The sequence below is a fragment of the Colias eurytheme genome, chromosome 1, assembly GCF_061535395.1.
Source record: "Colias eurytheme isolate Ceu_HAF_F1 chromosome 1, ilColEury1 Martin Lab GWU primary, whole genome shotgun sequence".
Classification (NCBI taxonomy): domain Eukaryota; kingdom Metazoa; phylum Arthropoda; class Insecta; order Lepidoptera; family Pieridae; genus Colias; species Colias eurytheme.
Genome location: NC_142980.1, coordinates 10,665,045 through 10,689,760, shown reverse-complemented (window position 1 = coordinate 10,689,760; position 24,716 = coordinate 10,665,045). Strand labels below are relative to the sequence as shown.

At 34.2% G+C, this 24,716-nt stretch overlaps 2 protein-coding genes across 4 annotated transcripts; one reads left to right on the top strand and one right to left on the bottom strand.

The window, feature by feature from the left end:
• Positions 1-3,906: 3,906 nt before the first annotated feature.
• On the top strand, positions 3,907-13,930 carry LOC149911218 (uncharacterized). 2 transcript variants are annotated; one of them, XM_090112493.1, is made up of 8 exons: positions 3,907-3,975; positions 4,394-4,460; positions 9,917-10,110; positions 10,329-10,494; positions 10,581-10,759; positions 11,082-11,295; positions 13,151-13,253; positions 13,381-13,930. In XM_090112493.1, exons 3-8 carry the CDS (start codon positions 9,931-9,933, stop codon positions 13,583-13,585), a joined length of 1,047 nt encoding a protein of 348 aa, XP_089968619.1. In that variant the 5' UTR covers positions 3,907-3,975; positions 4,394-4,460; positions 9,917-9,930; the 3' UTR covers positions 13,586-13,930. The 2 variants fall into 2 exon arrangements, with proteins under 2 accessions (XP_089968619.1, XP_089968693.1); XM_090112567.1 differs by lacking the exon at positions 4,394-4,460 and having other exon boundaries at positions 3,917-3,975.
• Positions 13,931-14,994: 1,064 nt separating this feature from the next.
• On the bottom strand, positions 14,995-21,615 carry LOC149911217 (uncharacterized). 2 transcript variants are annotated; one of them, XM_090104306.1, is made up of 14 exons: positions 21,450-21,615; positions 20,969-21,123; positions 20,833-20,902; positions 20,436-20,568; positions 20,259-20,359; positions 19,858-19,965; positions 19,481-19,615; positions 18,285-18,373; positions 17,719-17,901; positions 17,493-17,559; positions 17,320-17,363; positions 16,967-17,151; positions 16,379-16,595; positions 14,995-15,826 (listed from the first exon to the last, which is right to left on the bottom strand). In XM_090104306.1, the coding sequence occupies exons 1-14, from the start codon at positions 21,523-21,525 to the stop codon at positions 15,704-15,706; spliced, it is 1,686 nt and encodes a 561-aa protein (XP_089960432.1). In that variant the 5' UTR covers positions 21,526-21,615; the 3' UTR covers positions 14,995-15,703. The 2 variants fall into 2 exon arrangements, with proteins under 2 accessions (XP_089960432.1, XP_089960425.1); XM_090104299.1 differs by lacking the exons at positions 20,969-21,123; positions 21,450-21,615 and having other exon boundaries at positions 15,002-15,826; positions 16,379-16,592; positions 20,436-20,914.
• Positions 21,616-24,716: the final 3,101 nt, after the last annotated feature.

Genomic DNA, 24,716 nt, shown 5'->3' with positions numbered 1-24,716 from the left:
GAAATCGTGAATAAGTACTTACTTGATAATAATATAAATAATAAGGGCGTAGGGATGTGACGACCCCATCGCCCACTGTTGGAATATCTATTGTTTACTTGACAATAGATATTCCACCCGTGCAATCGGTCAACCCGCAGGACACCTTGTGGCGTGGTGTCGGGGAGTGGCGACCCCGCGGGAACCGAGTGCTCCCGGGGGAGGCCCCTGTCTTCATCTCCGGCTCGCCTTCACCGGCCGGTCGGAGTGAAGCCTGACGAGGACAGGACCCCCACCTCTGGCTTGCCTTAACCGGCCGGCCAGAGTGGAGTCGCGAGAGCTTTTAGCTCGAAGGGTGGATGCGAAGCGTAAGTGGCGAGTGGGCACGTGATGCTGGACCCTCAGGGAGCGCGTGATCGTAGTTTAAAGTCCAGGGACGCCTCTCCACCCTTAGCTGCTCACAATATGTTGCCCCCTTGTCGCACTATTGCAGCGACTTATTTCGGGGGCCCATACAGTGAGAGGGCGAGTCACCACCTGCCAACATATTTTTACTTTCTTTTAGTAGAAAGGCAGGTGCCATAGTTTCCAATAGTTCCCAAATACCGGCCCATTTAACATCCCACTCCATAGCCCAGTTTATTTTGTTTTCCATTACTCGAAATAGTCCTACATCGGCCGCGGACTGCCTAGGACTGTATCTCTATAGTGCAGTCATGGGCAGGCTGCGGCTGGTGTCCCACAACACAGTAAAGTTCTCGAAAGGGCCTCTGCGTGTTGGATCCGTGTCCCCACGTAAGCCTTCCAAAGGACCGGGTACCTTCCTTATGATGGTACCCGAGTATTATGGATGAGATACACTAAATAATAAAATAGACTTTGGTAGTACACCTATGTACCAATTGCGTAATAATTTGTCTATCGCAATCTTGTTTACATATAAATCTCTAACAAAAATAATTCACTGTTGTACAAAATTTAATTAAACAGATCAATCTACTACAGAACACAATTTCCAGAACGTTAACAAGTTATAAAAATTATGACTTTATGTCACCCAGACGAGGGTTACCGTGGAATGTCTTTAACAATAGGCCTTGCTTTGGGGAGACCAATAAAAACTTGACAAATGGCGTTTCATAATCGCACCGCATACCGCAGCTTGTCACCGACGTACCTTTTTATCATCCCCTGAAAATGTCCCAAAATGTACCAAAATTAGACCACGCTGATGTCTCATCGAATGCCTTACACTTGCACCGGAACAATGGGCAGCCCAATTATCGGCGGCTTACGACACTCTCTCAATTAACTAAGATTCAAGGTTATTGGAATATAAAGGAGATTGTCTATAAGATTGAGTATGTAACGAGGTAGGTATAGGTAGGTAGTTGCTTCATTTATAACGAGCAATGTTTTCATATACCCTACCCTATATTCGATTAAGACTTCCCTGCATCGATAAGGCAATTCAATTTATTCAATTGTTTGTTACCACTTACCAGTTTTGATGTAAAATTAAGATGTTTGCTACACTTTAAGCCTTAAGGCATAGGTATTAATCATGTCAGCCCAAAAATAAATATATTTTTAAAATCCAACTATCAGTATTACAGGATGCTTTTTGATAAGTTGATGAAAGGAACACATTGAATGTTTCAGTATAACCATTTTCCACTTGTTAAAAGTAATTCAGGTATAGATACACAGAGCAAACAATATCTGGTCTGCGGGTTCCGTAGCTGCATGTACTATGTCGGTACAATGCATCGGTTGCGGTTACATAGCTATATAGAACAATCGACGAAAGGTCGATCGCAGGCTGTAATTGTAAATCGGTAATCTAATATCGGTCTATTCCGCCTAATAGTCGTAGATGATTAGTTAGTTGAAGCATATAGCTATAGATTAACGTGGCTGTTTGCCTTTGAACACAATTAACTTAAGATGATTTGCCACATTACTTATTAGATAAGGCACTATTAACCACTTAGTGTTCATGTTCGTAATACAAGTTGAAACATAAACTACGCTTTGATTACTGTTTGGGTACCTAATTTAAGTAGGCAATACATATTTGTAAGAACAGTTTTCTCATTCTATTTGGACGCAATATTTATACTATACGAGTCTAACGTATAGAGTATAGAATAACATATTTAGATACTAGTTCTTCTTTTTGTAATTGGTTAGGTTTGAAATATTAAATACACCCATTTAAGGATATTATATTTTTTATGTTTACTTCTACTTTACTTCACTTAATTACAACTGAAGGTATAAAATATAAATTGACTCACGTGGAATTTTATATATAGGTATACAGTACCTATGAATAATAATTCAAAAAAAACTGCTCTTATTTAAAAAAATCCAAATCACACATACAAATCCTTCTTTCAAAATGAACTCCAAAAACATTATCAAAAGCCAATCAAAATGAACAAAGACATATTTATTAACTTATTTGTTAAAATTATTATAAGTAAACCTCTGAAATCATAAAGAATGTAGTGGGCTTATTACAATCGACTTCCCTGTAAGGAATTCGCCGTAATAAGGGTAAGTTTAGTCGAAATATTGCCCGGGATCATGGGGCACGGCTCCGACCCCGCTCTTGTAATATTAAAAATAATTTCTCATTTTTATTGGCGGTCTCATACTTAGCGGGTTTAATGGATGATCATGTGATGATACTCATAATGTTAATCAATGTTCTATTCACATTTTAGCAATTGTTTGTGTTGAGAGCAATGTGATATTTTAAAATTATTGCTGTTAATAGATATAATTCCTAGTTATTTCATACTTTACAATTTATATATTATCACTTCAGTTGAATGAAATAATTTTAATGCCAAATGCATAATGATTTATAGGCATGCAATGATCATACAATATTAAATAACTATGAACATTAGATTTTTATATTTTTGTTTAAATTAGGAAATTAGATAGTATATCAATAATCGATCATAGATTAAGCTTCGTAATAAAAAGTAATTTTACTATATTACGTAGAATTTAAAAATACAAAAAGATTTGGTAACACCGCGTAACGGTTCCGACGGCGTAGCATTTTTTCAATGAATTTATATCATTCTCAACATATTGTTTACATAAAACACAGAAAAAAGGTACTAATTGTTTATTAATAAATACAAATGAAAAAACAATATTCTACAATAAGCTACGACAATAAGTATTATAATATTTCAGTCAAAAAATGTAGCGTCATTGAACGAGTGCTACGAACGACGTAGCACGTGCATGTAGATTGTAGACTGTAATACATAAAATTTATTATAATGTTAAGTTCGTAGCACGTAGCTTTAATTTCATTATGAAATGTCTATTTTAATTGACTTGTTTTTGATCACCATTAAATAAATTAATCTAACAGAAAAATTTAAACACATTCGTAGTACACTTCTAGAAGAATATTTTTCATTTAAAATACTTTGTTGGAGTGTGAAAAAAAAAATCCAATAAGCAACATAAAAAGCACTAATCCTCATAGGATCAATTTTTCAAGCGTAAAGCTTCTGCAGCTGGGAGTGGTGGATCGCTCCGCCCTTAACGAATTTATATACGCTTTTCAATTTTCGCTTAATAAAAGTAATGCTTACAGTTTAGGTAAAAGTTTAAATTATAAATACTTTTAAAGCTATTAAATTGCTACTGCGAAGGAACATTCACGTACATTTAGGTGTTTTCTTAGTTTTAATTCTAGATCTGATGACGTATGGTCGAGTCCAAAAATGTCGATTGCAGGATATAGAATCCATTATTCATTGAGATCGGTACGATATTTTTTAAAGTGGAATATATTATTATGTGGTGCAATTTTTCCGCGATGGCGCGTGAGGGCGTGTCGGCGTGATCCCGCCCAGCGGCCGCGGTCGCCGCGCCGTCAGTTCGTCGCGAGTCGTGGTCCTGTGACGTCGCGGTCCGGACCTTGTATCCGTTCGCTTACCGATCAGCCACCGAAGTCTGGTAAGTGGAAAACTTTTCCTCCCGTCGATATTTGTTTGTTGTTGTCTGTGTGGTTGGATAAATATTTTTAAATTAGCTTTTTTCATAGTAACAGATTTTGTTAGGTTAGGCATTCAAACTTTTAAATAAATTTAATATTTTACTATACATTATTTTTATAGGTGTGTGATAAGCTATTCTATTAAATAATATTTTTTTGTAAAGTTAACGATTGGTTACTTTGAGATGCTTTTTGTATTTTAACGTTTAACTTAGTATTAAAATAATATAATTTAAAAAAAGTTTAGGAAGTAAGAAAATGTTAGGTATGTAGGTATATCGAACAAAAATAGACAATATCATTGTGGATTAAATGATAATCAGTTTTTAATTTAATAAAATAAAGTGAAGTTATTGTGAAAAAAAAAATTATTTGCAGAATCGTCGGCAGTCCAGGATTATCATGGCTCGAATTCTTGTTACTCTTCTAATATTATAGTTAAATGGTAAATACCTCTAAAATATTATTGCATTGCGAATTCAATTCAGTTTTCCTTAATTAGCGGGTTTTTTTATTTCGGTCATAATGTTGCTTTATCATAGAGCTCCGGAAATAAATAAGTTTCATTATTTTTTAGATATACCTAGGTACAAACGATAAGAAGCAGAATTCAAAAATATAAATGAATTCATATCTGTGAACAATAAAACGATTTTTACGAACGTTTAAATTATTTTGTGTAAGTTGAATTATTATTAATTATCCTCACTTAAAAATAATTATTTTAGGACTAGACATTAACTACCTAGTTTAGTTGTTTTTAGTAAAATTAACAATAGTTTATATAAGTAATTACCTACCTAAGTGTTAGCGTGTAATATAAAATGTGGCATATTCTCTTTCTAAGTTACTCAAACTCGTCCTATAAAATACAACGTAAATCAAATATTTTTATAAAAGAAAATGGTGACAAAAATTTTCATTTCTAATTATAATGGTTGCGGGCGATGTTTAAAAACTTTCATTGGTCAAAATATCACATTAATAGAATTATTGATTATTAATTATTATTCAGAGTTGTATTGATTCGGAAGGAATATATACCTACACTTTCAATAATCAATATCGTATGAAAATTATTTTAATTTTAAGTTTTATGTTTAGTTTCAAAATATGAAACTTAAAATTAAAATAATTTTCATACGATATATTGAAAGTGCATTAGGTATTTATAATAAAAGCTTTTATGATTTTTTTTCAATCTGTTCAAAAATTATAAAATTTCGATAAGTTTATATGATTTTTTCAATCTGTTATTTTTTAATTTACCTGCCTAATTCAATTAAAGATAGATACATAATCATAAATGTAAAATAGTTAAGTGAACATATAAATAATTATCGTCTTTATTAAAAAAAATCGTTTTAAATGTTAATATATTACTTACATATCCATTCACCGTAATATGTATTCATATTCAATTTCTACAGTGTCATTCATCAGCATCATCAGTACGTTAGATACAGGCAAGGTTACAGGTTTGGAAAACACCCGATAGAATTTGAAAGTCTAAAACGAAATTCGAGTCCACAGATCAACATAGGATAATTATTACAAAAAACACTTGTCATTCTGTTTATTGTATTCAAAATTTATTGTATTTTTTCAAAATCATTGGATCTGCCAAACATTTTGAAAAAAATACAATAAATTTTATATTGAAACAAAACCAAGCGTAGCATAACGGGATGAATAATAAAACAGATCTTTAAAATTCGGTGTTAAAAGTTTAAATATATGGCGGGAAAGGTCTAAAAAAAAAGATTTAATTGCATACCTCGGCCTCCGTCACGCGGCTAGCAATGATTCTTATCAGGAAACTTATTGAAAAGGGGGCGAATTCCTATCACGCATAAATCAGCCGCTTGTATTTCTTACAACCGCTTTCGATCTTTTTTATTGCCCACTTATTGGCCTGTTACAATCGTAATGTGAAATTACTAATCGCTATTAATATCGATGGATAAGGGGGTGTTATTGCATTCGGTTTTTTCCACACTTGTCCTTAAGCCATAAAATGATTCTGTTGAAAATTTTGACTTTTGTCACAGCTTTTGTTTAAAATCGAATAACGGTTGAAAATTTTTTATATCTTCTTTCTACTATATAAAAATAAGTCGGGTTTTCCTTCCTGACGCTATAACTCCAGGACGCACGAACCGATTTCCACGGTTTTGCATTCGTTGGAAAGGTCTCGGGCTCCGTGAATAGCAAAGAAAAGGTGTCTCTGGTGGCGAAACGGAGTTCGCCCGGTTTGCTAGTTATTTATAAAGTTGACCTAGTAAGGCAGCAAAAAATAATTGATTTTATAATATTTTAGTTTCAGTTGTTTAATATTTGAAATTGCTTGAGTTTGTAAAACTTTTCTGTTGTATATACTTAGGAAAAAATTATCTTTTTGAGGAAAAATTCTCTTCGCCTTTTGAATGATACCGTGGTAGTACGAGATCCCACCGCAGGATTATTGCGTTCATAATTTGCTTACGGCCAAATTTTGACTGGAAATCTAGTCGATATACATATATCGATATATACTCCTAATTATAAATATACATAAAATTTTGGTTTCTTCAAAAAACAATGAACGCACTAATCCTGCGGTGGGATCTTAGACCATGGCATTTTCAGTGCATATTTGAGCGGAAAACACGCACGTGTATACACACACACACGCACAAAAACAGATGTCTGAACTGCGAATCTTATAATCGGTATTTTGAGTCTGGTAATTCCTAAGTTAAAATATTTGTACATAAAGGAAACAAAATCCTGGAAATGGCAAGGAAACTAAACGGGCACAATAAATATCATTTATCAAAAGGCCTCCATTTCTGTAATCACTGACTGGAGCACAAGAATTTATGAATGTGGAAACATGTGGGAAAAAGCCACAGTTTCCTTTGTAGGTATTACCTACGACCAATGACCATTAATACTCAAGCAAATTTGATTAAAAAGGTATTAATAAGGTAAAGGTATAATATAATATGTCCTATAATATTTATTTATTTATTTATTATTTTATTTAGTTTATTTGAAAATAAATTACCTACTTTCTAAGGTTACCTATATAGTTAGGTCATCAATCAATAATTTATTTATATACATATAATATAATACCGTTTCTGTGAGAGTAATGAAAAATTATAAATATTTATCAGACTATTATTATTTTCCGTGACTTCAAGTTGAAAAATAAATAATAATCAAGAAATGTCAGGCGTCAGCAACATTGAAAATAATATTTTTTTTTATCAATTATCTAATCATATCATCAAACTTTAATATATACACCTAATATAGGTATTGAATAAGTATATAATTTTTTTGGAAAGAAAAAATTTAACATGTTTTTTATAAATCCTTCAATTAAGTACCCAACAGCTTTTGTTATACGTTTTTTTTTTGTTAATTCGATTCATCATTCAATTCAATTCATTCAATCATTAATTCGAAAATAATTCATCAAGAATAATGTCTTCCTTTCAGCATTACCATTCCTTGTATTGTGTCAAATATAAACAATACTTAGAATAACTGTTTACAACTAGAATTCACGTTCGAAAATAGACAAACGGAAATGTACGAAGCGTAAGTGCACCAAATGTATCATATCATAAAGTTTACGTTAGCCGTATTTATTGGTTCGGCCATTCTTTTCTCGGTTGTTTGGTTTTGTACGTAACTATGGTAGGAGTTATAATGGGGCGTAATGAAAGCCAACTGCTGCCCTCATTCTAAATGCCTTTGTGATACAAATGTGTTTGTGGAACCTTCACGTATAAATAATAGTTCATAGTTGCAAGTACCTTGTTATTAGGCGGATGTGATTGGGATGTATCGGTCGGTCACTTTATTTTTGTAAAAGTTTGTCAAATACTACTAAAAATGTAAGTATATGGAATAGTCAACTTATCCGTTTGAATAATAACTTTATTATACAGTTTCATACGACAAAGGTAGTAGAAAAAACTTTGTTTTAATTTAACAATAGTTTCGTTAAAAAATAATTCCGTCATAATTGCTGACAAAATATTCGGACACCGACGGCCATCCACCGACAGAAAGATACCAAGTCTTTTAGACGTTAATATCGGGATATTTAGTTGGTCCATTTTTTAATGTAAATATCTATTATGCCTATGTCTAATAAGTGTCTAATAATTATAATTATGTACCTACTTGTTTATGAATCAAATATAGGTACATGTAGGTACCTCTTTATACAAGTCGAAGCCTCATTAATGGTATGAATATATAGCAACATATTATAGCTAACAGGTGTATATTACATAGATATGATCCAGGTGCTACATCTATGTAGCAGGACACAAGCGCCTTCACACAGTGTTTGTTTATACAAAGCAAACGTTAAGCTCAAAGGAGGCTGTTTACTTACCGATGGATTACAGAACGCTACTGACACTATTATACCAATGTCCAGACTAATTGCAGGGACAAACTTCGTGCAAGCTGGTTACATTGATCAACGTCACCGTATTTCGTCGAAACCGCCTTTGCGTAGGTATATATCATTGATGAATTAGTTTAATTGGCACACATATGGGTTAAGAACACACTAAATGTGGAGTTATATAAATATATAGTCAGTTTCTCCGGATATTAACTCTCTATTATCTCTCCCACTGTATATATAAAATCAAAATAAATTGCTTTATTTCATTTACTAGAGCTGCCGAGCAACAATAGCTTAGTAGTTACATTCTTAATTTCTAAATTAAATACGTGATAGTACACTGAAAGTCTTTAAAATAAATACTTTGTCTCTATCTTAGCACCTTCTTAGGTACCTACCTAAGAAACTAACATTATTGTTTTCTAAAAAAAATAAACAATCTCTATTCCGGTTCAGTTTCATTCTTTTAGTGGCAATAACGTTGACTTCTTGTTTGTTGCTCTTTAAGCGCTCTTAACGACCACCTTCTGGGAAAAATCGTGGGTTACACTGTATCGTATATTTCTTATTAAAGTTCTCATCATCAAGAATGTCATGTAATCTTAAAAACTATTTTAAGAAACTTTAAAACTAACGTAATTTGCAAATTCACCCAGTAATGAATATTTTATACTAGCCGTTCGCCCTGGCTCCGACCTGTTAGACTATTTATTGTTCTATCGTTATTTAAGTGGACACAAATCCAACGAACCAATTATGAATTAATTATCTTTAAAATCCGTTAAGTCGTTTTTGATCTTGAATTATAAGTGGAGCAACTAAACACAACTTCCTTTTATATCTTATAAAAATATGATAACTTTAGACTGATAATTGACATCAGTAAAATAAATAAAAAAATGCATCTACGGTTTTTGAGTAGGTACCAACGGTCGGTCCTCACGTTTCGTTTTTATTTCGTTAATTTCATGCAAATTTTATTAATCGCTTCTAACTATTCGATTAATAAGTCGTATTTGAACTGTATTTGTTAGAATGGATTGGCAATAGTAAGTAAGATACTACTGCAAATCGCGAAAAGAACAGACATATAATCGTTTTTTTTTAATTTATTGCTTGACTCTACCATAAACACTTTACATTTTTTTTTAATGTTAATTCCCACTACGTTTCGTTTTGGTATTATTTATTCGATAGTAGGTAGGAGGCACGCGAATCTTTATCAGTAAGCCGTAGCTGAAGCTATTACCAATGAACCGCAAGAAAAATTAAACATTAAAATTCCGTATGCAAATTTTTATCAAAAACTGATATTTAGAACATACTATAGGTACTGAAATAATTCATACACCTTGTTTCTTCTTCAATACTTGAAAATTTTGTGTGAATTTCTTTATACATATATGTGTAATTCCATAACATAGATAAATGCTGTGCGACCTAAGCACTTTGAAGCGGTATTTTTAATTTGACATAATTTTTAGAGAATCCACTTACAATGGAGGGATTTCTGCATCACATGGCGCCGCAGTTTCTGCATCCAGCGCTGCAAAGCTTTGGATGTGGAGCCTTTCGGCCGATAGGTGGCGCTTTCCACCCACTTTACCCAGGAAAGGCATTTGCGAGGCACCTTGGCGAACAATATGCTCTCGGCCAAAGCGTTGGACAAGCTCTCCGGGTATTTGAATTGATTATTAGTTTATATAAAAGTTCAAAACTGTTTTAATTAAATAACTACGGTCTATTATTATTTTAATAGATGTATTAATACAATAATATGTTTTTTAACAACCACCAAAGCGCTTTTAAAAAAGGTCCAGTTTAATAAATAAACATTTTAGTTTCAGCTTGAAAGATGTACGACGTTTTTTTATATATAATTACTTTTATATTTAGAGCGTTCGAGACGACAGTAGTACTCCCCCGCTTTACCGGCACACGTACACGGTGCGTGACGACACCAGCTCGCCCGGGTCAGCCGCATCCGCCTCTCCCCGACCCTGCAAGGACGACGAGCCCACTGTCACCGCTCCTTGCTCTGATTCCCATGATTTATTTTCACGTAAGTTTATCTTAGTTCCAAAAATATATGCTATTTTGTTTTCCAAATTCACAGGTAAAAAAATTATGCTTACCTTTGTATAACAGCGGATGGTGAGCGAAAATCAGCATGTGGAGTTTGTGGTGCACGTTTGGGGCCGGGCGTAGCGCAGGCCCACTTCTTGCAAGAACTGCAACATTTGTATAGTCTGACAGCCCTGCCAAGGGATGTGTCCGCGCCACCTACCCACTCCCTGCATCATCAAGATGAAGACGCCCGTTGGGAGGTGAGTATTACCTTCGTTACCTAGGATATATTGAAATTGTTGTGTGTGAGTGCCGTTTAGTATATAGTCTAAGATCCGAATTAGGGTCGACCTTCACCAACAACATAACAAGATGAGACGTATTTTTATCAAATATAGGTAATTCATGATCAAATATGCCTGTGATAACTAAAATTGCCATGAGCACTTTTTGACAGGCGAGTGATCATAGGCATATTTGTTTGTGAATTATATTTCATAAAAAATAATGTCTAATCTGGTTATCAGATGGGTGAAGGTGGCCTTATTTCGGATCTCGTACTTATACTGGTACTTTTAACAGACGTATCAACGAATCCGAGCGAACCGGCAACGCCGCCTGAAGCTACGAACACGCAAGCGCCACCACACAGTGGAGAGCATGCTGGGCTACGACCTGGACGACGACCGGCGGGAGGAGCGCCCGCGGGAAAACCGCTCGTATGACGCGGAGGACGAGCCTGTCGATGTGGAGGGAGACTCGCTTGGGTGGCCTGATGCGGCTATCACTATCGATGGTAAAATTCATAAATTTGATTTTTTGACGTGGTGTGTCCTAAGGTACAAGCAGTCTGTGCAGATATAGATGATAATTAAGTTAGATTCTTTCAAATAAGTGAAGATAAGACTTCCTTCCCAACCAGCAAAGATGTCCTATAACGATAACTTACATCACTAAAAAGCTTTTTAAATGACGTATAACAGTGTCGCGGTGACAAGTTTGTTGTATAATAGCGTTTAATGAGATGATTTTGCTCTATAATCATACACAGCAAATTTGTCCCATAACAAGGTGATGTAAACGTTTATATCACTATTTTATACGGCGTTTATAGAGCAGCTCTTATCCAGATTTTGGTACAGCAATAACAGGACGATATTATCACATAACAGCGCTGGTGGTCTCTTTTTTACAGCAAATTAGTGCAATAAACGATTCTAGGGTAACCTTTATAGACCCATGCCTATAGAGGCGTAAAAAAATCTACAATAGGACAATTTAGTGTTGTAATGGTTTTCCTTATTACTATTATAGCACTGTGAATCTTCATGGTTGTTGAAACTCCATAATAGAGCAATTAGGTGATATATCCGAGTTTTATATCACTTCTTTGTAACCTAATTGAATTATATTAGTGTTTTTCTGCCCATTATAACGCAGTGGTTTCATAGCTGAGTGGTCAGAGTTATAGGACTGATTTACTGTATAAAAGAGTTAATAACTCTGTTATGTAACAAAAACGGCGTATTAATGTAGTAAAATGCGACACTTACGAGAGATATACGGCCTATAAGAGAGTTTCTTTCACTTTAAAACAACAAAAACCTGCCATATTGTCAGCACCGTCTCGTAAATAATTGAAGGGTTCTATTTAATAATCATGGATTGAATGAATTTAAAAAAATCGCAGTTTCAGTAACGATTGACACCAGACAAATTCAAGGTGAGGCTTCGAATACGGACAATGATTCCGTACAATCTGTTACATCCTATGAACAGAACCAAGTTAACAGCCATCATGTGGTTTGTGATAATTCAGAAGCAGACCATTCAGACACTAGTGTTTTGCTTGACACTTCGGGATCGGAATCTAAAAATCGGAATTTACACTAGAAAATACAAAATAAAACATGTTATGGGTTTTCTATGTACATCAGGGAACCCTACTAATTTAATCCAGTATATGGCATGACAGTTGTCAAAACTACGTTCGTTTGCGGACGTATAATAGCCACGGAGTTGCTATTTGGCATCCTATACAGCAATTTGGTGTAAAATTAGTTTTTTAATTACTTAAAACTCAATAATTCGAGGGGGGCATGAAAAAAACAGCGTAATTATGCATATAATCTATCAGTAAAATTTCATTCACAAGTCAGTTTATGTATCTAACATAATTAACAGTGTAACAAAAATTAATACTCGACACCACGATGATGGTTCCTATAGTCATTTACTCGTATTATCAATTGGTACACGATTTACCATTTTGTATTATAATTGTAGCGTCGCAGTGGCTCGTACATCGCAACTTCGTGCTACAAAAGATTTGCGGTTACTCTTAAAACACAACTTCGCGCTGTAACAGCATCGCGGTTCCTTTTATATCACTACTTCGCTCTATAACAGCATCGCGATTCTATAAGTGTACTCTTCTATAGGTTCAATTGGCATCTGAGTTGCTGCTACAACAACACAATACCATCAAATGGCTTTATAAATGCGCCACTTTGGGGTTTATACAACATTCTTATCACCCTTATAGAACTACCAGTTAGCACCTCTGAAACGTTCTTATCCCTTCTATAGAGCAACGATTTGTTGGTTGGGTTGCTTTAAAATACGCATACTAAATTATTGTTTACTCGCAGATAAAGATCAAAGAAGTGAGAGCGACAAATTGCATCTGAATTATTCTGAAGATCTGGAAATATCCAGCACCAACGATGCTATGCAGTCGCCTGAGCGCGTAAGGTATAATTTGTTGATTTCCTTTAATTTTCATGTCATTTTAGAAGGTAAAATTCAAAAATGTCCCATTATGATATTGCATTAAGTAAATGTTAATTCTTAAAGTATTCAAAATTATTTGATTTCCCAGCTCGGTTCCCCGCATCGAGACTCCAAAGCCGCTATCTCTGGAGTGCGCGAAGACTGAAAGCCTGGAGCGCCCAGCCGAAGTGACCACGTCAGACTGGGCCGGCGGCGCCCCGCCCGAGAACTGGCCCGCTCTAACGGAGGCTTACGCACACGCTCGCCACAAGCTCGATGGGGAAATGCCTTCCTCCACTGACTCGCGCAACTAAATCGACATTCCAGTTTGGAGTGCTGATAATATTAATTTTTTTGGTGTATTGGCAAAGTCTCTTTAAGAGTATATTTATTTCATGTATTCAATTTTTTTTGCAGCAAATAGATACTTGTAATTAAATGAAAAACGAAAATTATAAACAGTATACTGTCCCGAATAGGATTATAACTTAGAACGACACAGCAAACGCGGCGGGAATCTCGTTTATATTTAAGTTTCTCTCCACTATATCTTTATGCCTGTAAAAGTATAGAATACCTTAATGTATTTATAAAATCCATTCAGCTTAGTGTGTTATTTGTTTGCTCACTGATAGGTAAAATATTTACAAACAGCACAATATTATATTATGTATTTATTACTGTCTGTCTAAGTACTTAAGGATCTGCAATAATATAAATTTTAATAAAATATGCATGCTTACACCTTATACCTAAATACGTATTATAAGTAAAGTTAATCAATTTGTTGAACTTGTAAAATTTCGGTTTGTAACTACTTTTATTACTATCAATAAATTTAATTAGAAAAATCCTATAAAATTTAGCTCTATTTAAATGTATGTATTGGACGTAAACAACATGTGTTAATAATTTACTTGGTCCTAAGTTGTTTAGTATTTCGTCGTTGGTTCATATACCTACCTATCATATCAAATTGTAGGTAATGATTTTGTTTGTCTTCCTTAGATACTAATTGTGTATAATATAAATTATTGGTGTATAGAACTTACATCTTTCTGTATTTATAAAGCAATATTTACGGTATAACTAATTATAGTGTAATTAGTCTACGTATCTGTAAACTTATTGTTGATGTTTAACCTCAGACTAGATAGATTACTTATCGTTTATTAAATGTTAAAACTTGATTATATATTATTATATCTATTTCTCTCTCGGGATAACTAACGGCGTGGCAATAACACATAGTGGTATCAAATAGCATTTGTCACCACACACCAAACAGTCAAATTGATTGAACCTCGTAATATTAAGGACAGATGGTTTCAGAATTCAGAGCATAACTAGCGTCACTAACTAGGTGTCCTAACAGCTAACAAGCACATAATCTTGAGATATAGGTAGGTGGCAAGCGATCACACTTTAATTATCTGAAAAAACCCGCCCTTAATCTTTACAATTAACTACAATGAAGATTGAAATTAATTATAGTTTTTAATATCTTCTTGTATCTACTTAATTTAAAATTAAATGTGAAGGTGACAACTGATTTGAAGCGATTTAATATTAAAATAATTGTAACGATTCTGCTATAAATAATATTAGAAGATAAATAATAATACCTACTTCATAAAGTTACATATATCTGTAAGATAAGATTCAAATAACAAATCAATTGCCACCCTAAAGATATCCTTAATTGTGTATTGTCATTAAATAAAACAACAAATAATAATTATATTCAAAATTCTTTATTGTCGTGGATTTGACCTCAAGTTTATATTTGAAGTATAACACAATCACTAATTTATCTCCGCAACAATTACAAGCTTTCTAACTTTGATCATATAAAATATGCATTAGAGTTGTTCAAAAAATTTTAAAAATTGTTTGAGTACATATCAAAATATACAAAATAAATATAATTCTACTGGAAATTAAGCCCAGAACTAACACTAGACTACGTTTCCTTATCAAGCTAAACCTAATTAGAATGTTTTGGAACCTGACCTTCTCGACAGCATGGAACAGCGTCGACAGGAAAAATGTTTTATTGATGACCAATGGAACAGTTTCTTTATCAAATCTATGCTGATTTTGGAATCATTCAAGGAATAAATGCATCAGCAATTCTTCCCCAATAATATCTATATTTGTTTATGGGGAAGATTCCCGAAAAAAGAGTTCCAAATGAACCCTACGTTATAGACAATAGAGATAAACATTAAAGACCCGCGAACATAACCTATCACTTATGGCATCCGTGAGATAGATTATTAATTTAGAAAGAAGATCCAGCTTGATAACTGTTGTCATTAGAACCTGAATTTTAAAGAACCCTCATGTGTAAAATAATGTAATTTTCATACACTTGACAAAAATATTCAACGGGCACATATAATTTGATCAAATTTTTAGTAAAGCTCGTATCATTGGTGTGATCCGTCTTGGTTGAGTTTGTAGCTTGAATGCCGATAACCGTCTTCTGCGTTTGAAGCAGATGCTCTTAGCGGCATATCGCCTTCAGTTGAGTTTCGAAAATCTTGGACAACCTATGAATTAAACATAGATAATAAATATTGGCTTAGATTGAATACTCAAGTACCTATCGAAAGGGATATGCACATGCATAAATCAATATTTAGACCAAAATCATGCACTAAACGAAAATTAGTTTAATGCGCACGTCATCACCTATGTCATCTATACTAATATTATAAAGCTGAAGAGTTTTTTGTTTCTTTGTTTGAACGCGCTAATCTCAGGAACTACTGATCCGATTTGAAAAATTCTTTCGGTGTTAGATAGCCCATTTATCGAGGAAGGCTATAGGCTATATATCATCACGCTAAGACCAACGGGGTCGGATCCACGCGGGTGAAAACGCGCGGCGCAGCTAGTTAAAAATAATTAGGTAATCAACTGGGGTCATATTGGAAAAGGTATCTAATTAAACTAAAGAAGTCAGGGTTTCAGAACTAACATGAACATGAAAGATTTTAAACTGGAATTGAAAATTTTGCAAATAAACTAGTTTTTCAATCGATCGTTGCCTAAACATTGCTCGTTTCATTGAAGCATTGGTAAAATACCAATAACAATACCTTGCGTATGTGTTCCTCACGGGCTGCCAATTGCCGCGACAAGTCTTCTTTGCGTCTTTCTAGTTCCGGGTCATAGTTCTCGTTCAGACATTTCTCCACTTGCTCGTACTCGCGATACAAGCTAGCGTACTCCGCCAGGCTCTGCTTGGCTTCCTGACACCCGCCCTGGCCTTTGGACGTCGCGTTGTCGAAGTCGTCCCGATTCATTGTCAGACTGCTTGATCGACAAATTTATTTTTGATAACACGTTATGGTATAAATATTTATTTATGGAGAAGTAAAAATTTCTGTAGCAGTAGTACGTTTCGTTAATAGAAATAGAATAGAAAAATAAGTTTAGATTTTATGAGAGTATCTCTGTGAAAAGGTACGTAATGTTGCAGCTCCATTAAAACATGTCAAATAGAGTACTTATTTAAAAGAAAGCTTTTAGTTGTTACTTGTTAAATCTAGAACATTAACATCGCACGCAACTTTTCAAGGTACCAAATTGTAAATTCAGCTTTATTACCAGACGTTAAGTTACATTTTCAAATTCATATACGAACTGAAGGTTCACTACTACCCCAAACCCCTAGTCAAACTCACTTATACATAGAAGTGTAGAAGTAGTGCGGCCGGCTGATCGCCCGCAGAAACTTGGGCACCATTCCGTCTCCCTCGCGGTACATGCTCAGCAGACGGTTGTACGACATGTACTTGTATGAGGGTAGACGCAACAAACGTCTGCCCACTCTAATTGCGTTGATCTCGCGGTTGTCTAGAGACGGTGTCTGGACAAACGATTGAATAATTTCCATTAATTCGCTGCCCAAATAAAAAATTATTTGGGTTTTTTTTTTAATTGAAAAAATCTGAAGTAAGTATTTAATCTTCCGGAAGAAAAATTTAAAAAAAAAGTTCAAAATTACAAATTCCAAAACAACATAAACAGAACTAACCACTGTAGCACTTTTTATCCCATACGTAGGTATATGCCCCAAACCTGTATAATCAGAATATTCATCAAGAAATCATTTAATTCGACTTATTTTTTTGGCGACATTACGTAAATTTCGTTGGAACTGCAATAATTCATAATAAGTATGTATACCTGATATTGATGATTACTAACCCATATGATGCGCAATGGTTAAAGGAATTCCAGACAAAGGCTGTTGTATTTTTAGACCATTCAACACCTGAAACCAAAGCACAATATTATTTGATTTGCTTGCCAACAGTAGTCTTACATGAAGGATTCCTGAAAAAAATACCGACATATCTAAAAACGACGGAGGATCGTTATTATATTAGCGTATTTTTATTTTTTACATATAAAATTATGACAATATTTTTACCTGCTGGATATTAACACCAATATTATGCGAGGGCGCAGTGCTCTTGCTCACTATAAAGGGGATATTCGTACGGTTCGCGTTGCCATAGTAACAGCGCATGCCCGCCTGTTTCATCTGAGATGCCACGGTCGGCAATTCGTAATGCCGACTGCGGTACTTGACACGACGTGGATGACGGTGCTCCTGAATATGATAAGTATACTGTAATACCTATGGCTCGTGTGAACTTTACGTTTAAACGTAATTAACATTAAAACTTGAGACTGGATTCACCGCCCGCTTACAATTTCCTCGGATAGCCCATTTTACACTTATTTATTCAGATGAAGTGGAACCCACCATAAACCTTATATTAGTATCTACAAATGCTGTTGTTGATAGGGTAACTGTTGCACATAATTATTACAAAATTATAAGTGTCTTAGTTTTGGCCCCACGACGTAAACGAGTACGACGCACGACGTGAACGGTACGCAGGTACATAGGTAAGATCATTTAACAACATGCATTATAGCATTATGATGTATTCTATGTTAAAAGGTTAAACCTGAATTACATAAACAAACCTTTGACTTTTTCACAGTTTCCACCGGAGTCGCCGTAGCGTCACTGTGTGGAGCTGTGCCATCATCAACATAGGCTTGTGTATCACGAACTGAATTAATGAAAAATACAGCATTAGTTCGGATGAATTAGCTGAATTATAACATTTTTGAATTTTGTTAGTTGAAATATGCATAAATATGGCTCAACTATATATGTACATCACACAACGCCTGTTGGTTGGTTGGTTGTCTGGAAGAAATCGCTATTTAGCGATAAGACCGCCATTTGTTTTAATTTATAATTAGATTAAGTTCATATTTTAGTTTAAATCTAAGAGCAATAAAGGATAAATAAATAATAAATAAATAAACGCCTCTAGCGCCGAAACATAAATTTGTTTTTATAAAATTTTACTATTTAAGACACGACAATAAAAAATATTATTTGAATAAGCTATACAATTTAAATCTCAAACATAAAATTAAAGCATTGTAGTTACTTAAATACTAAATGGTTAACTAATCTCATAGTGAAACATTTTTTGAGGATCCGAAAAGTCGTAAGCATGCTTATGACTGCCATATAAAGTCTCCCACTTATGGTCCGGGAGCCAGCAGCAGATTTTATGACCAAGTTCCTCTCAAGCGGTAATTAGAAAAAGGCATCAAAGTATAGTATTATGAAGCCTCGTGAACGTCAGCTGGAGCTCGGTTGGGGGGAAGAGCGGTTGTAGCCTCCCGTATCAGCTGACGGTTTTTCCACCAAGATACAGCCAGCTGACATATATATTTATCCATAGTTACATATAAGCTATCATCAGGTAAATTTTTGTTTGAGAGGAAATAACGGAAAATAAATTTTTCTTTAAATTTAACTTTCATGTTCGAGACACCAGCTGACGTATAATACACCATGTTGTAACCAGCTGACTATTTTTTTTCGTTGAGATATTGGGTTAGCTACAATTTGACAAATTAATAGCTGAGAGGGAATGAATGAATGAATGTATTTTTTTTCCTATGTGCGTGGGAGGCTACAACCGCTCACCCCCCCAACCGAGCGCCAGCTGACGTTCACGAGGCTTTATAATACTATACTCTCATGCGTCTGACGAATTATCTCTTGAGAGGAAATAGTTAACCAAATTTGCACCTGGCTCCCTAACCATTATATATATTCTACAATTTACTTTGTATCTAGTTATTAATATTTAAACCTTTTTTAGATCTTGCATCAGGTGACGAAATCCTTTGATACGCTTGTCGCTGACCAGAATCGGCAGACGGACTGCTACGACTCTTATTAAATAACTCTACTACGGGTCTTTCTTCAGATTGATTCACTCCTGTGCCTGTATTACACATTAAATACCTACATTCAATAAAACCATAAATAAAGAAGGCGTTCGTACCGAGCACACGTGCCAGAAGTGAAACTTCTTTGACAAGATTCAAAGATACCAAAATCGTCGCCTTACTCCGTTACGTGACGGTATTGCCATGACGCGACCTTGAAATTTTACTCTCAACGCGCCTAAAGAAGTTACACTTCAAAAAGTGAAAGGGTTGCTAGTACTGAAAAGAAGGATGTTACCAGTGCTCTGCATTTCTTTTGAATTTTGCTGTTTATATTTTCCATATCCGGGTGCTCTATTCACTTCTTGCGAATGATCCATTACACCGTACATCCAGTGTGGATGCGCTTTAAACAAACAAGAATGTTGTAGCAAATGACGTATACTATGTAGGTAACTAAAGAAAAAAAAATAACAGTCTACACTCTACACTCTACCCCTTTCTGTATTCCCGCACCTTTATCACTTATATATATATCTTTAAAAAGAGAGCCTACATCCACCTTCGACCAACCGGTAACAGTCTCACAAAGGTAACTTTGTGAGTGCTAACTGCTCATACCTACGCGGTGGTAATCACTTCATTAGGTGATCAACCTGCTAAGTTACCTGCTCCTTTATAAAAAAAATAATTAAATACCTTCCTTGATCGAAGCTTCCTTTGGTACATGACGTCGACGATTGCCAGTTTGTTTCGATTGAGATTTTCCATCATGCTGCTTTTTATTCATCGTGACTGACCTAACATGGAATTGATTCATGAGTACGACCAGTACGCTTATAAATATTAAATGTAATTAATTTACAATATATTTACCCTAGATAAAAATCGTTATATTGCTGGTTATTAACATTGTCATCCGAATAGTCGCCTACTACATCGTCATCCCCGCAAGCGACCTCATGAGGCTCTGCTTTTACGTTCGTTGAATAATCCAGGCGATACATAGCTTAAATATAAAAGTAAAATTAAAATGATCTTTATACCTATAATAAAGATAACTATTATTAGGTATTATACTCTAAATAATCCCCTTCAAGGCTCGCTCATTTGTACCTAGCGATCCCGATTTTTCTTCGTGACGGGAATAAATATTTATTTTTCTCACCTTACTTACGACATGTACAATTAAAATAAAGATTTTCGACAAATACATTTATGTTTCTTTTTTGAGTTCATATGATGAATTAAGATATTAAAGAAATATTCTTACCGTCTCCTTCTGGATGGCCGCGACGGTCACGAGGCTTAGGCGATTTCCGAGCAGCATTACTTTGCTTGTTCTGCACATATGGTTAAGTTATTTAAAATCGGAATGTGTACATACAAAATCGCTTATTAATACATACCGGCTGCCAAAACATCTGATTGTATCCTCGGACCTGACCTACCATTTGGTGTTGTTCTAACGTGGCAGGGTCTAAATAGCCCCGGGTCGGATTTGCGGGCGTCTCTAGTCGTCTCAACCTTGCTGCTTGCTGTGACACCTCTGTAACCATCAAGGCTAGAATATTTTTCAAATTATTTTCTTCTTAGATTGTAGTGTGCCAAACATAAATTACATTTTGTAACGCAAGCATCTTTGTCTTTAGGTAGGTATTGCTAATCGTAATAGATATAAATACAAATAATTTAATATTCTGTCGCCTGCCATACTAAGAACTGTAAATACCTCGAACACTACACTCATAAATTGCTTTTCAAAATGTCATTGCATTAACCGCGAGATAGACAAAATAGTAGGTAACTAATATCTTTTGAATGGGAACCTAATCTATATTTGGACACGCTACATATTTTAGTAAGTTATTAATTTTACAAGATTCTTACTCTTTTTAGGTTGAGTCCTTACACTTATAAATGGAATATTTTCGACAGGCATTGCCTGCTCTGCAAAATGAGTCATGCTGAAATATAATGAAATATTTTTGATAGGACAAGTATTCCATTTGTACTACATTAAATTAAAATAGCAAAGGATTTTCCTAAATAAAACTACCTTCGTTTTTTAAGTTTTCGCCTACGCTTTAGGCCCTTCACTAAATCAATTTTTTCCTGCAATTCATCACATCTCGCTTCCGCTAAAGCGAATTGGTCATCGACTTCAGGTATAGATGCTATGAACAATTACAATATACACAAATTAAACGGATTTTAAACGCGGTGTATTCAACGTGACGTGGACAATTAAAATATTTTCTATCAAATAAGTATTTTTAATTCTTATCGCCCCAAATAAGTTCTGGTAGCTTTAAATGGAATGGTAAAAAAATTATTACTATAAACGTATCTATTATTTAAAGCAATTGCTATTATATTTATTCATACAAACGTAATCGTAATTTTACGTTTTGTAGTATTCAAACATTCAGTATCTAGTGGGAGCTGAAAAGCACTAGAAAGTAAAGGAACGGTCCCTCATTAACTGGATTATGGATACTAACATCTACGTAACATTACTGCTACTCAAAGATAAATTGAAAAGGGTCAATTTCAGGGCGATGGTTGTTAGTCTACTTGATAAGTTGAAAATGGCGTAAACTAGAGATAAGGCTCTTAAAAATACGTGCGATAGCTCATTTGATTCGGAATGACGTCTAGAAAAATGTATCGGAAATGTTTATTAGCACACAAAAAATTGCAAAAGTTATAGGCAAATTAAGTTTCAAAAAAGTAGGTATTTCGTTTATTGTTAATAACTCCGAAATTATTAACATTTCAGTAATTTTGAAAAAAGATTCTTAAAGAAGAGGAAATTTCCAACGAAAATCTCCCGACTCCCGGAATTCTATCTCCATTATTTATAATTTTAATTTAACGCTGAAAATAGCCCTCCGCGCGGCATTTTTAGTTAGCGCGCGCGGCTTCAAAACCGAGCACGTCACACTAATTATTTTTTTTAAGGTATTAAATATTAATTTAAAAATTTAAAAAAATTATGGTGTATTCCGAACACTTCAAAGAATTTGCTCCCGTTGGAAATTTTACTTAAAGTTAATTTTTCAACAAATTAGACAAATGTTAACTAACGAAATTTTTTTGAACTTCCGTCCTTATTGCACATTAAAAAAAATGTTTAAATAATTGTCGGTAAAATTTTTCACTTCGTGGAGACCTTCATATAAATATCTTTAACAAGATCGCGCCATAAAATTTAAAAAAATTTTATTACTTTGTTTATAATAATTTTTTCAAGTTAAGTAATTTGAACAAAAAACTAGAAATTTCTAGTTTTTTGTTAACTTGAAAAAATTATTATAAACAAAGTATTAACATTTTTTAAACTTTTATGGCGCGATCTTGTTAAGGATATTTATATGAAGGTCTCCACGAAGTGAAAAATTTTACCGACAATTATTTAAACATTTTTTTTAATGTGCAATAAGGACGGAAGTTCAAAAAAATTTCGTTAGTTAACATTTGTCTAATTTGTTGAAAAATTAACTTTAAGTAAAATTTCCAACGGGAGCAAATTCTTTGAAGTGTTCGGAATACACCATAATTTTTTTAAATTTTTAAATTAATATTTAATACCTTAAAAAAAATAATTAGTGTGACGTGCTCGGTTTTGAAGCCGCGCGCGCTAACTAAAAATGCCGCGCGGAGGGCTATTTTCAGCGTTAAATTAAAATTATAAATAATGGAGATAGAATTCCGGGAGTCGGGAGATTTTCGTTGGAAATTTCCTCCTCTTTAAGAATCTTTTTTCAAAATTTCTGAAATGTTAATAATTTCGGAGTTATTAACAATAAACGAAATACCTACTTTTTTGAAACTTAATTTGCCTATAACTTTTGCAATTTTTTGTGTGCTAATAAACATTTCCGATACATTTTTCTAGACGTCATTCCGAATCAAATGAGCTATCGCACGTATTTTTAAGAGCCTTATCTCTAGTTTACGCCATTTTCAACTTATCAAGTAGACTATGTTAATGAATTGATTTTACAAAATGTATAATTTACACACCCCTTAAATCCAATTTTCTCTCAGAACGTGTCCCATCTAAAGGGCCTCCAGCGATACTACTAGAACTTCTATGACGCTTATCTGTAAACATCGTATTGGCTCTAGTGGAAAGTTCTATTTTGCATTTACCTACATTTTCTAGAATTTGTCCACCAGAATCAACGGGAACTCCCGTAGAATACAATTTTAGAATCAATAAAAAAATAAACCTGGTAAGATAAATTGACAATTAATTCACCTTTAGTTATCTTTAACCCGTCGCCCATTTTAACTTGAAATTTTCATCCCACACGACTTAAGCGCTTTCTTAACAATTTGAAAAGAAAGTTTGATTTAATAATTAAATATAAAAGGGTTTTTTAATAATAAAAGCACTAAAAAATCATTACGTCAAAGTTGTCAAAATACTATCAGTTTAATAACAAAAAAACATCAATTTATTAAAATCTATTAGCTATGCCAACTGGCAGCTTTCGACATTGTAAAATAAATTCACATCCATGCAGACGTGATACAGACACACAAACAGAAATCGTAAAAATGTTTCCTTAGGGCGTATTCAGAAAGAAAGCTTGAAACTTATAAGCGCTTATCGGCGCTTGTCATGTTCATATATTTTCCTGCGCGGGTTACCAGCGCTGACATGCGCCGATAAGCGCTTATAAGTTTCAAGCTTTCTTTCTGAATACGCCCTTACCTGTGTTCCTTACTATATTGAAATATTGAAAAACCTTTCGTGGGTTTTGAGTTAGATACCCGGTCAGGATAAATATTCTCAGTCTGGCAGAACACAGAAAAAAAATGTTTAGCTTGTTTCTCAATCGTTTCTACATAAAATTGTCGTTCGTCTGTAAATAGAGTGAAATAAATGTCATTCACATACATACACACGCATCAGTACCACAGAACAGTAGTTATTTGTTTTTAGTGTTAAAAATTAAACATCCAAAACTAAAAATTCTTTCATTTTTACACAATTTTTCCAAATCTCAACTAATCTTAAAAAGTGCACCATTTGCGAAGTGCACCATTTGAGACGTGTACCAGTCGCGAAGTGTACCATTTGAGAAGTGTACAAGTTGCTAAGTTCACCATTTGAGCATGGTGTACAAGTTGAGAAGTGCACCA